Source organism: Physcomitrium patens, chromosome 19 (genome assembly GCF_059467195.1).
Source record: "Physcomitrium patens ecotype Gransden chromosome 19, ASM5946719v1, whole genome shotgun sequence".
In the NCBI taxonomy this organism is placed as follows: domain Eukaryota; kingdom Viridiplantae; phylum Streptophyta; class Bryopsida; order Funariales; family Funariaceae; genus Physcomitrium; species Physcomitrium patens.
In genome coordinates, this window is record NC_143428.1 from 13,478,548 (window position 1) to 13,494,975 (window position 16,428).

A 16,428-nucleotide genomic window follows, 5' to 3' on the forward strand; every position below is an offset into this window, starting at 1 on the left:
GATTTTTTTATTAATATAAAATATTATTAATAATTGAAAGGACATATCAGCTACCTTCAAATAGAACATAGATCAAAGTATATAACAAATACAATTTGTTGCATCTTGAATTTCTTTAACATAAGATGATTGTTCCTTGTGGAACTTGTTTTTAAAACATAGGAATAATGTCATACACATACATATTTATTTAGATTAAAAGAAGTAGATAGTAAAAAAATAGAAGTAAGTATATTTAAAAACATCTTCTGAAAAAGCTTCTTAGAAGCTTTAGAAATGAAAATTGTACTTTTTACATATTTAAAGATAATTGATAGTTTAAAAACTTGGCTAACAAATTTTCCACATATTACACATATTGATAATTTTTTATACAAATTGACTATGTGGTATTATTGTATTATAACACAATCATATGTATATATATATATATATATATATATATATATATACATATTTTATTATAAAAATATCTAATAAAAAAATATAATATCAAAAGATAAATAAATTATTGAAAGTTAATAAAAATATTTAATATTAATATTGCCTTTTTGTAAAAAAATCTTTTATTTACTTTATATTGATATAAATAAAGAAAAATAAAATAGATTAAAAAAACAAAAAAAAAATAGGTATCTTAAGGAGGGAGTCGGAAGTAGTTTGTAGCAAAAATCATCTTAAGAAACTAGGAATTGATACTTAGAGAGTATATATTGTAAACCAAAATCGAAATGAAAACTCAAAGTACAAAATCATGCACCTACATCAATTTGAGACTCTTCTATTAAATAAAGAAAAAAAATTAGAGAATAGACTTGACTTAAAAAAAAGTTGTTTGAATATTGGATTAGGATCCTAGATATTTAAATTTTAGGATCAATGACAGTTTTTGTGATCTTAAGAAATCAATTTATTTTATTGAAGCAAAAGATTGTGAATACATAGCAGACTTGATTATCTATAATTTTGATAATTTAGAAAAAAAAATTAAATGGTTCAATGGAGGATAATTGTTACTAAAAGATCAACATCTAGATTAGAAGAGATAAATGGCCAATACTTAAAAGTATTAGGAGTTCGTTTTTTCAAATGGTATTTTTGATTTTCTTCAAATTTTATATGCTTATTTTTTGCTTGAAGATTGAAATATATATATATATATATATATATATATATATATATATATAAATAAAAAATAAAAAAAATTGTTAAAATCAAAAATTCAATTAGTTATAATTAGAATTTCAAAAAAACTATAAGAATTTTATTATAATTTATTTAAGATTTAATTAATTTTTTATTAGAATTTCGATAGGATTTATTTGAAAATTCTTTAAGATTTTATTAATATTTTTTTAAGATTTAGATAGTATTTGTTTAAGAATTCATTAGGAGTTTTTAGGATTTTTAGAGCTAAATTAGAATTTGATTGAGATTTATTTAGAATTTACTTAATATTTCTATTTTTATTAATTAAAGGATTTTTATTATTTCTTTAATATTTCTATTTTTGATATTTTAAAATATTTCTTATTATTTTTTAAGATTTTATTTCTAATATTTCTTTAAGATTTATTTATGCTTTCTATAAGATTTATTTATAAAGTTCTTTATGATTTTTTTAGAAATAATTTAGAATTTTTTATATTTTTTTTAATAATTTCTTTAATATTTCTTTTGAATTTTATTAAAATTTGATTAGAATTGTTAAAGTTTAATTGAGATTTATAAAGGATTTTATTAGAATTTTTAAAACCTTATTATTGCAATTTCTAATTTATTTTCTATAACTAAGTATTTGGTGCATTATCATGATGTAACACAACTAATATGTAAAAGAGTGAAAAAAATATTATATTTTAAAAGGTCTAATTTCAAAATATTGTAGCAAATCATCTTAGAATTATAGATAATAGTCAAAAGGTAGTAAACTAAAAGTACAATTGATGCTTTTTATACAAAGTGAGCTTCTACTTACTTTTTAAGACCATAAATAAGGAAAAACAAAGTAGATTAGAAAAATAAAAGATATGGACACATGTAAAGAGAAGTTAATAATTGATTTTAGAAAAAATTACCTTAAGAAGACAAAACTTGATATCCAAAGAGGGCTGATTGTCAACTTGGATTGAAATCAAACCCTAAGACACAAAACCATATACCTACAGTGATTCTAATGTCATTTTGCAAATTTGAGAGTAGAATTTGGAAGAAGACTTTATAGGATATCTTGGAGCATTAGTTTCACGTGATTGAGTTTGTAATGACTTTGTAAGAGCTTTACAAAGTCATGGTTGTTTTGATTGACTCTGGATTTTATGAAATAAAATAGGATTTATAATTTGTACAATTTTGTGAGTTTTATTGCAAATCTACAAGTGAAATTTTGTGAGGTTGTGAATATATTTGAGCTTTATATATGTTACAAATTTGAGCTTAATTAAAATATTAAATTAGAGGTAATTGAAGCTCAAGTAGATTAAGGTCTTAAAGATTGGATTTTTATTTCTACTAAGATTATCTAAGATTTGTAATAATTTGCTAGTTAGATTGAAGTGATTTTTATTAGAGCTCATAGTTGAATTGACTTTCAATACTTGTGCAAAATTTGAGAACAAGTTAATAGTTCAATTAGCACTTATTATTTCTAGAAGATCAACATTAAGATCAAAGATGGAGGCTAATTGACATTCAAGTAGATTATGATGTTTTTTTTCTATTTTATAAGTTTAATTCTCTTCAAATTTATTATTCTTATTTTTAACTAAGAGATTGAAAGATATGTAAAAGTTTTAAGAAAGATCAATGGTTTAATCAATAAATATTGAGATTCTAAAACTATTCTAGTATTAATTTAAATTACTTAGGTTTTGGTTAGGATTTATTTGAATTGATCAGGTTTTATTATGAATTTGTTTAAGGTTTATTAGAATTTTATTTATAATTTAAGTCTAACTAGAGTTGATTTAAAATTTAGGATTTTTTTAGGATTTTTTTAGAATTTCTAAAAGATTTCTTTTGGATTTTATTAAAGATTGTTTTTATATTCCTTTTGGATTTCTTTAGGATTTTTTTTGGATTTCTTTTTGAATTTCTTTTGAATTTCATTATTATTTCTTTATGATTTCTTTAAAAGTTATTTGGAATTTCTTTGTGTTTCTTTTATAATTTATTTAAAATTTTAATTAGACTTAATCAATATTTGATTATATTTGCTAAGCTTTAATTATAATTTATATATAATTCTATTAGAGTTGTTAGGACTTATTGTTGCAAATTTCTTTTATCTTCTATAGCCAAGTGCCTGGCACATTCTCAAGCAAGAATTTACATAATACAACAGCGTTTTGAAAGAATACCTTATATAATATGAAAGCACATATGTAGAAAATTTGTCTTCTAAGTTATAAATGTGACTTGTAAGTCAAAGGTCCTATAGAATATTTTCATGTAGCTCCTAATTAAATAGTATATATAGAGGTAAGAGTGAGGCCTTTCTTACTCTTGTCAATGTCTTTTTAATTCTTAGTCTTATTTAAAGAGCCTTTAGTCTTTTTATCTTTGACAATAACCATTGTAGTCTTAATATTATACTATCTTTAAGTAAATTCTATTATTTTTTTGGAACATAAGGATATAATGAGGTTTTTATGTTTGTAATTTATGTCTTTAATAAAGACAACAAATGGAGACATAGAACAAAGATTGAAAACCAAAAACAAGAGTTGGAAATTAAAAAAAATATATAGCAAATAATAGAGTAAAAATAAGAAATATGAATAGAGAGGTTAGGAACTAAGGACATGAGATATGAGACAAGAATAGAAGATAGATTGAATTAATCAAGAAAATTCAAGAAGATGTTGTCTTCACAACATGGACATATTGCTTAAGCAACTCCTTAGAATTTATTACAAAATTTAAACAAATTTGTAAGTTTTATTGATTTTTTAACTTTTTCATAATTTCTAATAATAAAATAAATTTAATATTATTAAATAAATTTTTTTAATAATTTTTTTTTAAATAATCAAATAAAATCATTCTATGTCAATTAAATTTGCCTTAGTTGTAGATAGTATTTCAAAACAAAGGCCTATAAGATTATTGTAAGGGATTTTTTTATTCTATATGCTTAAAATTTAAGAAATTTGAGTCCTCAAGAAAATAAATTACTTTTTTGAAATAAATCATAATTTAAAAATAATTTATTTTCTTCAATTATAACAAATTTTCTTTTAATTTTAATTTATATATATATATATATATATATATATATATATGAATAAATTTCTAAATTTGAAAAAAATATTTAATATTTAGAATTTTTTAATTTTAGCTTTTTATTTTTATTATTTATTATTTATTTAAATTATTTCATTGAATCTTCTTTAAAACTAAAAAAATTAAACATGATTTATTAATAATAATTCTAAAACTTTTGATTTAAGATTTTATTCAATATAATAATAAATAAAGTAAAACTATGATTTTAGTAATTTATTTTAAAATTTTCTAATACAAGACGTACTAAAATATTATATATAATTTTTAGAATACATAAAAAAATTATACTAAAGTGGATTTTATAAATATCAATTGAATATAATTATTAATTAAAATAATCAAAAAATTAAAAATATATGTATTTTATTTTATATTTTTTGGGCACTGTTTAAAAATATTTAATATATATATTGGTAATATTTTAAAAAATAATTAATTTAGAATTATTTCAAGAATTTAAAAATTATACCTATTGATGATGTTGGTTTTTAAAATTGGATGATTTTTGGTCTTAAAATAAATAAAGAAAAAAAATATATTATAAAAGAAATTATATTCTTAATTCTTACAAGAAAAATTAAATACTTGTATCAATAATCTTAAATTTTGCTTTATTTTTTATCAGTATTAGTCTTTAATTAACATTTGAGATTTATGAAAACTTTATCTCTAAATTTAACCTATAAAATATTTTCTTACAATTAAATAAATTTTACTCATTTAATTTTTTTCCAGAAAAATTATATCATTTTAAAATTATATCCTTGATTTTTTATAATTAGTTAGGAATTTAAATACAAATATTTTAAACTAATATTTAAGTTAAAAATTTTAATTTTTTTTTTAAGTTATGTAATTTTAAAATTTATAAATAAAAAATTAATATTTTATAGGTATCTATTTAAAAAAAAAAAAAAAAAAAAAAAAAAAAAAAAAAAAACTCTTTCTTCCTTATAGATGAATAATCTTTTAAATTATTTTTATTAGAATAAAAAACTCTATAATATTTTTTAAAATTACATTTTTCAAGAAAAAAAATCTTAAATTTGATAATTATAATATTGTACATCATGTTAATTAGAATCTTTTATACAGTTATATTTTGTTTAATAATTATTTAATAAATTTAATAAATTTGATAAATTGATTCTATTTGAGATTTTTGGTAATATTTATTAAGATTTTAATAAATTCTATATTTTAATGCTCAATAATTAATGTAAAAATACATCATAGACATCTTGTGTAAGAATTTTATTCTTCTACTCAAAAGAAAATTTGATATCTATATATATATTATTTTTATATTACTAGAATGATATCTAATAAAATATTAGATCATATTATTATATTTACAAATTTATTTTTAATAATTCTTATTAAAATACTACCTCAAAAGCATTAAATGTATATTTATTGATATCTTATTTAATTAATTTCATTGAATTTGTATTCAAATTTTAATTACTTAGACATCCAAAGTCTTACCAAAATATCAAATCATTTGGAAATAGGAGAGGGAAGAGAAAGAATAAGTCATTTAATCTATTTGAGCAATTTTTAGGCTCTAAGTGAGAGCAAAGTCACAACTTGTCTTGCACATGATGTATGTTGTTATACAATGCCAAAATAACAAACAATGGCTATAAATCATGTATATATGTATGTATCTATTCTAACAAACACAATCATACATTTTTTTTTGTTGTGACTTCAATCAAGAAGACTAAACAAAATCACAAACTATAGCAAAGCAATTGTATTACATACTCTAAAACATATTCTTATTGGATTGGTCCACATGTGTTAACTGTTCAAAACTTTGTTAGTTCATTTTGTACAGTCACAAACCCACCTTTGTATTTTCTTAAACAAAACTTCCTTCCTTAAGAAATTACTCTTTCTTTCACTCTTCTCCATGTCTTTTTTTTTTCTTTTTTGGCAAAGCACTATGTGCTACTGCCTAATTACGGAGAAAGTTTAACGTTGGAGTGGAAGGGAACTACATCCCCTGCTTCCCATATCTGGCACTATGACTCTCATTGTTAGTCCCAATATTGTCAAGAATAGTGATTGTTCACACGAGTTTGTTTGTTTGGGGCTTCAGTCTAGTTCCTGCATTTTGTGGAGCAAATTAAGCAGGTTCGGCGTCGTGGCTATGGTTTTAAATTACGGCAATCCATTGCTGCCAGTAACTCTGCACATTGATGATACAGATTTGCTTGCCAACCATCTGATATTCATTTCAGGGTTTAGATTAAAGCCACTTCACAATGAGATCCAACTCTGAAGGTTTGTGTTGAAGCTGTCTTCTCAATTAAGAAGGAAGATCTGGATTCGTATATTGTTCTCACTTGAGACAATGGTTTCATCACTTCCTTGGACTAATAAAATTTGCGTTTAATTGTGTTTTGGTACAAAGTGCTGGATCAGTCTCACTAATGTCCACTCAAATTCCACACTTGCCAATGCGCACTTTGCCACTTTCTCCGAGCACGGTATGATGATTACCACATCATTCTCATGAATAAGAATTTACATAGATTTGGGTTGGTGCCCAGTTTGAATGGTCGAAACATCAGTTTGTGTGCTTGCCAAATCCAATGTCATGGACTAGAGCCTGCCTTTGGCACTTCGTATCACCAGTGGAGACTCTACACGGTTCAAAGTACCGACTGATTTTCGTCACCAAATCCATGCACAAAATGGCAGTTTCTGAATACAAAAGCATCGCCCAAGGTGGGGTGGTGTTGCTGAAAAACCTATCAACGTTGCTGTGAATGCTCTTTGTTGTTGCTGAAATAGAGTGATCGAGACGAACTAGAGTCGTCTTTAGATATATATATATATATATATATATATCTGGAATGAACTTTGGTAATAAATAATTTATTACAAAATCATTGGTGCAATATCTATATCATTTATCAATATACTCAGTTAAAAATAATACTTAGTTTTAAAATTACTATTTATCCATCTCATAACTTGAATATATATATACATATACATGAATATGTATGTACATGTGAATATATATATATATACATACACACAAATATTAGATTGTATGGTTTTGTGAATTAATTTTAACACATATATATATATATATATATATATATATATATATATTACTTTAATTAGATCAATTTAAAAAATTAAGTAATATAGATAGAAAATAATGATTCATAATCATATTTTTTTTAAAGTCTACTATAATCCATATATATATATATATATATATATATATATCTGTTTATATTTATATAATTAATATATTATTACAGAAAATTAATTTCAATGGTCAATAATTGTTTTCTTGAGGATAAATTATGCAATCATAAGAAAATTTATAAATAAAAGGTTTTTTATTTTTTAAATACCTTGTAATAAATCTATTTTAATTTTTAAATACCAATTTAAAATAGAAAATATTAGGTGGACACCTCTCTTTTACTACGTGAAGATCCCTTTTGCCTCACATTTATGCATACATATCCTGCAAAAAATAACTAATTTTGAATTTAAATGAGGTTTTTTGTATTTTTATTACTGTGATTATTTGATTATTTAAAATTAAGTAATATCGATAGAAAATAATGATTCATAAACTATTATTATTGTAATCATAAATCATATTATTATAATTAATAAATTTATAATTACAATATTTTTTTATCCAAAATATTAATTTTAAAAAGATTTGCAAGTAAAAAATTGATGATTGAGATAATATAAAGCCATAGAATACAACTAGATAAGATATATTGAATTTTGTATTAAAATAGTAAATATAACAAGAACCATGACCTAAAATAAAAACTAGTTGTTGCTTGTGGAAATGCATGATACAAGAGATGTCGACCCAATAAAAAGGAGATGTCTACCTAACACTTCTCTTAAAAAATTAGCTGAAATAAAAACTTTGTATTACATAAATAACAAACAAGTTTTTCATGCAACTTCTACTAAATATCTTTTTTCTAAAAACTATAATTCTAATCACTTCAAATTTAAAATCTAATTTTTATTTTATTTTCAAACTAATTAATAAAATATTTGTAGTTAAAAAATCTCTAATCCATCTATGAATCACACTTTTTTAGCCACAATAAATCTAAAGTGGAAAAATTAGTTAGAAATTTAAGAAAATGATTATTATTATATATTTATTATCATATCAAATTACTTTCATTGAAATGGTTTTTAAAAAAAATATCTAAAATATTTTTTATAAAGAATTAAATAGAGATGAGTACAAAGACATTTGATGGAAGTTACCTTTCTAAAGAAATATCAAAGAAGCCTCTTAAACATTATTAGATCTAGTAGCATGCCATGTAACTTTAAAAACAAATTTTTTCTTAAGAAATTATTTAAGAAGTGTCTAAAAACTTAGATACTTGGTTTATAAGTCTCAAAGTCTTAGAAAGCTTTTATGTGATCTTTTTATTGGTCATTATATATAAAATGCAAGAATAAATTTATCTTTAATCTTATGACTGGTCTTCATATAAGAATAATAATTTATTCTAACTTAGCAAAGTTATTGAATATTTTTCTACTAAATAATATACTTATTTTTAGTCATTTCTATATCTTCTTAGTTGTGTATAAATATATTGCCTTTTTACAAGTTTATCTTGATTCATGTCCATGATATTTTAATAAGACTAAAAATATAATTTTAATTTTAATTTTTTTATAAATATAAAACTACTTATTTTCTTTAGAAACATCAAATTTTTCTTTAAATTTTAGATTAATCTTCTTTATATTAATATCCTTGTATTTTTATTTTTTTCTTCTTATTTTTATTTTATTATTAAAATTAATATTTTTTTAGTTTTTTATTAATTAATAAAAAAAGATAATTCTATTGTATAAAAACTAAAAATTAAAAATAATCAATGTATGCAATTCATCAAATTTGCTCACTACCACAAGTTTTTAATGTTTAGAGTAATTTTTTATTAGATTAAATAAAAAATGACAACAATTCCATTTGTAGTTATTTACTTTGAGTATTTTTTACTTATTTTTAATTATTATAGAAACGTAACAACGTCTATTGACGAAATGATTAATTTTTTATATAATATTTTAATAATATAAATATCAAATATTATAAATATATCAATTACATACACATATTAATTAAACTCTAAGTAGAAAACTATTCAACTTCAATATCTTTAGTAAAATTCATTAAAATATTATTCAATAAAAACTAAACTTATCAAAGTTAATAAATAAATATCAAAGTTAATTTTAATATATTATATTATATTAGATAATATTATTTTAATAAATAAATAAATATCAAAGTTTAAATAATTATATTAAATAATAATTAATAAATAAATAAATAATAATAATAATAATAATAATAATATCAACAAAACTTCAAAACAAATTCCTCGACTACTTTAAAGACCAAAAAATTGTTTATCATGCAGTACTATCTTATCAAAATTGCATATTGTACTCTAATTCTTTTCTTATCTTTTATAATACAAGTTTGTTTAGAATATATATAAAAAAAAAAAAAAAAAAAAAAAAAAAAAAAAACCATATATTTTTGCATTCTTTTATAAGATTTTATATATTTTTTTAATTGCTCAATTTTTTTTTTTAATATTTCATGATATCTGAATATAATGTAAACATTTTTTTTGAATATTGTCTTTAAATTTGTTTTACTAACCTTCAAGAAGAAGTTCAATGCCATTTGGACCAATTTACAACTTATGACAAAAAATAGCTACCTTCAAGAAATATATTAATAAAATTAATTACTTAATATTAAAATTTATATGTAGGTACATCAATTTTTTGTTGTAAAAAAAAAACAAAAAACAAAACAAAAAACAAAAAAAAAACAAAACAAAACAAAAACAAACAAAGAAACAAATCTTTACAAATGCTTAGTTAACTATCAAAAATTCTGATTTTTTTACATTTGAATTTTAACTCCTCAAATAATTAAACTTGTCGACTAATTGTCCCCAGATACGATTTATATTTAAATACATATGTAAGAATAATATAATCTAATACAAATTAATAAAAGAAATAAATAAATGGCTACATTTTAAAATAGTCGTAACAATTTCAATACAGTTTTTTACTGTTTATTCTTACAAATGCTGGGATTTCTTTTTAAATGTTCGTGAATGTTATAATTATCAATTTATAGCTAATCCTATTGTTTTTTATTTATAAATTATTCTTTAATTTTCTAAGAATATAATAGAACACAGAAAATATGTTTATAATGTATTATAAATATTTAATGATGGAAGGTTATATTGTAAGATAGGAAATTATAAAATTCATACAATTTTAATAGAATTTTTAGAATATATTATTTCAAATGATAATTTAAAGATATGCCATAAGAAAGTAGTAATTACCATAGATTATAATTATATAAAGGTTTTGTAAGATTATTCTACCAGTTCAAGCATTGGACTTGACACATTAGAATTTATTTATAAAATTCAACTATAGAGAATCCTGGTGCTATGTTGTGGTTATAAATATTATGGATCTGTGAACTGATATATGCAAAGACCATAAGGATTGTTCTGGAACCATATCATAAATTCATTACATAATTTAATAAATCCTATAACCTTCATATGCACTTTTAGAGTTTAGTGTAAGATTCATTCTAAAAAGTTTTGCTTTACCATTAAATTAAAGAAATTATATTGTAATATATTTATTTTTCATATTTATTTTATGTTGTAATGAATTAATAAATTCTTTCTTTAACAAATTTAATTAAAAAAAAGATAAAATATTATAACTTGTATTAGTTCAGTCAATAAAATTTATTAAATACTATTGATTATATTGATTAAAGTTATACAAGTTTTAAGATTTTTATCTTTTTTGTTAATAGATTATAAAAAATCTATCTAAATCTCTTTTTTTAATATTTTTATTAATTAGACGTTTATACATGTATTTTATTATTGTTATTATTATTATTATTATATGTAACAACTTATAAGAAAATCAAGCATCTCTAAAATCTCTAGATACTTTGACATTTTTTCATTTTTTTGTCATTTTCTTTTTAATGATTTGTAATTGTTGCTCACACCTCCAAATGAAATATTTTTTAGCATTATACAATTTGAAATAAATATCCGAAAAAAAAGTAAAGAATAAAAAGTAAAAAATTGTAAAAGAATAACATGAAAATAAGATATATGAATATATAGATGTAAAATAATATTATACTTGAGTACTTAAACAAATATAATCTTTTACAAATACCAAAATCACTCTTAGGAATTTGTTGCATTTTTTAAATGTATTTTTAGCAATAATTGATTGACCTAATCACATATATTTAAGTAAAATAATCTTTGGAATTTTTAGAATGAATAATTAGTTAATTAATTAATCATGCAAATTTATTTTTTTTGTTTTTAAATAATTACTCTTAATATTTACATTGACTTCTTAGTATTATAGAATCATTTTTAAGGATATATATATATATATATATATATATATATTTAATTTATATATTGATGCTTGTAAAAAATTAAAATGATACAAGTATAAAGTTAAATATCTAATTACATTAAATGAATTCATTAAAAATGATTACTGGATAAAACAATCCTTGTACTAATTATACATGTTATCGAAAATTTATTTTGCATTATGTCTACAATGTTTTAGAATTAGAAGACATTAAATATTAAACAAAATTCGTAGATTTTTTTGTTAGAAAAGATAGAAGTGGCTTCTCAAATATCAACTTTAAAACTCTAAGTAAAAACCTTCTGCACCTCACTAGATTTTTTAATAATATTTCAGTACTTATAATTTTGAAGTCTTTATTTTTATTTTGCACATTCTTAGATAATTATTGTTATGAGATAATTTCCTTAAGTAGCTTAAGCAAGTGCAGTTTTTAGAAGTATTAAAAAAATTATATAATATAAAAATTATATATATATATATATATATAGATATATATTGAAACCTTAAAAAAAGTAGAAAAAAAAATCAGTTCCAGTTTTTTAATATTTCAAATAGAAGAAAAAGTTAGTCTAATTTTAAGTTTTATCAATCTATTTTTTAAAACTTAAATATTACATACTTTGGTGCCATTCTGCCTATTTATAGATAAAATTATCTAAATTGATATCTAAGATGGGTAATCTTTGCTGCTTCTTTATTTTATCCTCTTTGTAAGAAATTATCCATACAAATTTAAGATATCAAATTGTATCTTTGATATTTAATTACACATTACAAAATTGATCTTTTCTAATTTTTCAATCTTCGATAATATGCTCAAACAGGTTTATTTTCTCTCTCTCTCTCTCTGAAGTTACAGTATTGGAGATGTAGCCTATTCGTATACAATTTTGCAAATTGATGCAACACTTAATAATAGTGAGTAAAAAATAATAATAAATAAAAAACCATTTTAAAAAAAAACTATAATTTCATAATAAAATTTTGTTTTTTTTTAACTCCTATTTATTTATTTTAAAACTTTACAATGTATCTCATTTGAATTCGAAATATATCAATTCAACCTAATAAACATCAGCATTATTATTTTAAACTTAAATGCAAATATTATAATGTAAGCCACATAAAACCTATATTTTTTTTTTAATATATTTTTTTAGATTTTATTAAGAATACTTAAAATTACGATTTTTATTTTTATTTTTTAAATTACAATATATTCAGTATTGTAACATTGTTCAGATTTTCTAAAACTAATAACATATGACAGCTCAATAACTCACATGCTTACATCAAGTAAATGCAATTCAACACTATAGCCAAATACAACAATATATACATTTAGATTTACTTTTGGATGTTGCTAATGCCACTACACTTTTTGTTATTGCCACCGCAACTTGCCACCCCCTTGACATATTTCTTTTGCTTCATTTATTTATTTATTTCAATTAAGTATATATATATATATCATTTGTTTGCCCAACAAATGCCACACCATGCCTTCAATCCCCCACATCAATACATCACTGAAATGAAAACTAGGAATAGGGGGATTGGGATGAGAACTAGGATTGGGTCAATTTAGTAAATGAGTGGATCATTTTAACATTCCTTTATATATTTATATTTACAGCCAAAATAAAAAATAAATAAAACAGTAAAAAAATTAACTAAAATCTGAATAAAATTTTCATAAAATTGTGGTGGCATTAGCAATACCATTATTCCATACTCTGAACAAACCATCGAAAATCTTCGAGAGACGTTGGACGCAATCCCTCACCAACGGAAAGTGTACCCTCTTCCTAGATACAGAAGCACCGTAAGCGAGCTCTGGTTCGCAGCGCCTCTCACGAAACCCTAATTCCGGAATGGCCTCGGTTGCTGCCATCGCAATGGTGAGCCTTCGCGGAGAAAATCAATGACGCGCAGTTCGGTGTCGATTGCCGCAGATTTTCACCCACATTGGCAAGCAATCTTTGCGTGGGTTCTTGTCAGTGATCGCACCAACTGGAGCTGCCTGGCGTTGCAGGTTTTGGGAAGATTGATTGCGTCTCCCTGTGCTGAGGTATAGTCGGGATTGGGAGACGAGAGTGAAAAGCTCGAGCCACCGTCCGGATTGGGTTTTTTTTGCATTGCAGCCTTGGGCGAGCAATCATGGCGGAGGAAGACGATATGCCCCGCGATGCTAAGACGGTGAAGACCATCTTGGAATCCATGGGCGTGACGCGCTTTGAGCCGCGGGTCATCAACCAATTTCTGGATTTGTGGTACCGCTACGTCGTGGACGTGCTTGGCGATGCGCAGACGTACGCCGAGCATGCGGGGAAGGCCGCCATCGATTGTGACGACGTGAAGCTGGCTATCCAGTCGCGAGTGAATTCCTCGTTTCAGCAGCCTCCTCCTCGGGAGGTATGGTTATGGTTTTTGGCATGGTCGAGTCTGTTGCTTTTTCTATGATGCGAAGTGTGTTCCAGGTTTAGGGGAAGGATGGTGGGTACGGACTAAGTCATTTCCTTGTGAGCTTCAATTTGGCAGGACCAGTTCTGCAAATTGGGTTGGGGTTGGCATTGTAGGCGACGGAGAAGAGGGTTTGAAGATTTTAATTTTGCCAGAATCCTTTGCTATTGAAGTATAGTTTGCATTTGTCTTGAATTAAGTCACTCCTTACGCAAAGAAAACTTAGCTCGTTCGTGAGGGCTGCTGCACAGGAGTGGACTTACTGAACGGTTCGTTATAAATGAGAGCAGAATTAGGGTTTCGGATGGTTTAGCTGGTGTCTAATGGAAGGAAAAAAATTGCGCCGTAGTGATGGCTTCATATTAACCACCGAGCACGCCATGGCTGTCTGTTCTGGCAGTTGTTGGTGGACTTAGCGAAAGCCCGGAACAGTATTCCTCTGCCGAAGATCATAGGCACGCACGGCATTTCTCTTCCTCCTGAAGCAGATACCCTAATTTATCCGAATTACCAGCTGAACGTACCGACACGAACGACTTTTCGCGATATGGACGATGACATTGAATGGGAAGACGATGACGACAAGGAGGATGGTGGAAAGGAGGTGGTCCAACCCACCCACTTACAGGATAGTGGCCGAAAGGTGTCCTTCTCCATTACGGGGAAAGATTCTAAGCCGTAGCGGTGTGCTTTACTTCACAAGGCATTTATAGCTCTTGTATGAAGAAATTGCAGGATAAAAATGTCTGGAATAGGAGTTGGCAACCAGCTCTCGATGGCTCCGATTTTAGCATAGATGAGCAGCTTTCTAGGACTGGTTGAAACTTGTAGATAGCAACTATCCAGCAGCTTTATTTTGGGTGGGATATCTTCGGACATAGTTAAGAGCTGGTGTATATTTTCATTTTAGAACTAAGGCTCATTCAGTGTGATGTTGGAAGCGTTACTGGTATTATAATACAAGCACAATTAGTGCTTGTTCATGTACTTTACTATTGCGTTGATGGGGTCCAATGTGTATCAAGTTGAAGAAGTGGAGTCTATCAAGAGCAGGGATTTATGTTGTACTAATCCTTCCATGATTCCAAACCCTGCTTGGAAATGATTGTTTTCGAAAAATTTGACGCAAGTGAGTTTGATAGGTAGCGATGTGTGGCTATGTCTATATTGTTTTTAGTGGCGTGAAACACCCGCGTGCTGCAGTTTCATAGACGTAGCCCTCTTTGTAAATAGTTCCCCCAACTATTTTCACGTTCATTTACGTGAGTCGGATCATGTGTTCCGACTGCGGAAAGTGTAGAGTTTAGGAAAGATCAGTCGGGTTCTCAATAAAAAAAATTTTAAAAAAGTACTAAAGTGAGTCAAAAAAAGAGTAATCTTTGGTATACTGATGGGAACAGTTTCCGTCTATGTGGACAGACTACTCTGGAGTTTTGGCTGAGTGGAAGCTTGGCATCGATGGAGGAGGGTATTACGTCACAGGCTTCTCATCGGGACTGAGGATTCTTCAAAGCTTGCCAGGAGAAGGTAGGGTTGCAATCCTACATGCTTATCCAAGCTAAAGAATAACACGATTGACCGAAATGCAAAGTTCGTATGGATTTTTTCTTGGATATTTTGTGAATTGTCGTGTCTAAACGGGAATTGCTTGAGTGGATTCGTTTTTTTTTTGTATATGACTAAACTGTAATGGTTATTTATTAGAGAAATTCAATGGTTATTTAATAGATATTCAATGACAATACTGACAACATTTGGTTGAAATGGACTTTATAAACATTCTTTTAAAAAATACCTGTCGTGTAATGTCCTGAATTTTGCAATTGCATGATGAAAATAGACAAGAAGAAGAGTAATGCATGGCAATATAAATCTAAGTAATAATATATGTTTACATACAGACATTAATAATATATATATTGGTGTTAAGTTTTAGATTATAAGGTGGTGAAGACTTCAAGTCACAAAGACTCTTTCATAAATCTAAAACAACAATAATATAATGTAATCAAAGAAATAAATAAGTTCTTAATAACTTCACAATAAGCAGATGTCAACAAAGTGCCCAATTGCACTAGTTTTAAGGTTAAGACAATCATGATAAAATAATTGAATTAGTTGTAAGGCATTTTAAGACATCATTGAGCAGACTTTAGAAAGAAAGATCAT

The 16,428-nt window shown here is 24.8% G+C and overlaps 1 protein-coding gene and 1 long non-coding RNA gene across 2 annotated transcripts; both read left to right on the top strand.

Annotated features, from left to right (window-relative positions):
• The first annotated feature begins 13,722 nt into the window (after positions 1–13,722).
• On the top strand, positions 13,723–15,246 carry LOC112295795 (transcription initiation factor TFIID subunit 9). Its single transcript, XM_024547743.3, has 2 exons — positions 13,723–14,211; positions 14,660–15,246. The coding sequence occupies exons 1-2, from the start codon at positions 13,957–13,959 to the stop codon at positions 14,939–14,941; spliced, it is 537 nt and encodes a 178-aa protein (XP_024403511.1). The 5' UTR covers positions 13,723–13,956; the 3' UTR covers positions 14,942–15,246.
• LOC149987402 (uncharacterized) lies at positions 15,200–16,131 on the top strand. The gene is made up of 2 exons (XR_016498454.1): positions 15,200–15,323; positions 15,679–16,131. It is a non-coding gene; the product is annotated as an uncharacterized LOC149987402 (long non-coding RNA).
• Positions 16,132–16,428: the final 297 nt, after the last annotated feature.

Coding starts and splice junctions, on each gene's coding strand:
- LOC112295795 (XM_024547743.3), top strand. CDS start 13,957: ATGGCGGAGGAAGACGATATGCCCCGCGATGCTAAGACGGTGAAGACC. Junction 14,212..14,659: donor AGCAGCCTCCTCCTCGGGAG/GTATGGTTATGG, acceptor CTGTTCTGGCAG/TTGTTGGTGGACTTAGCGAA.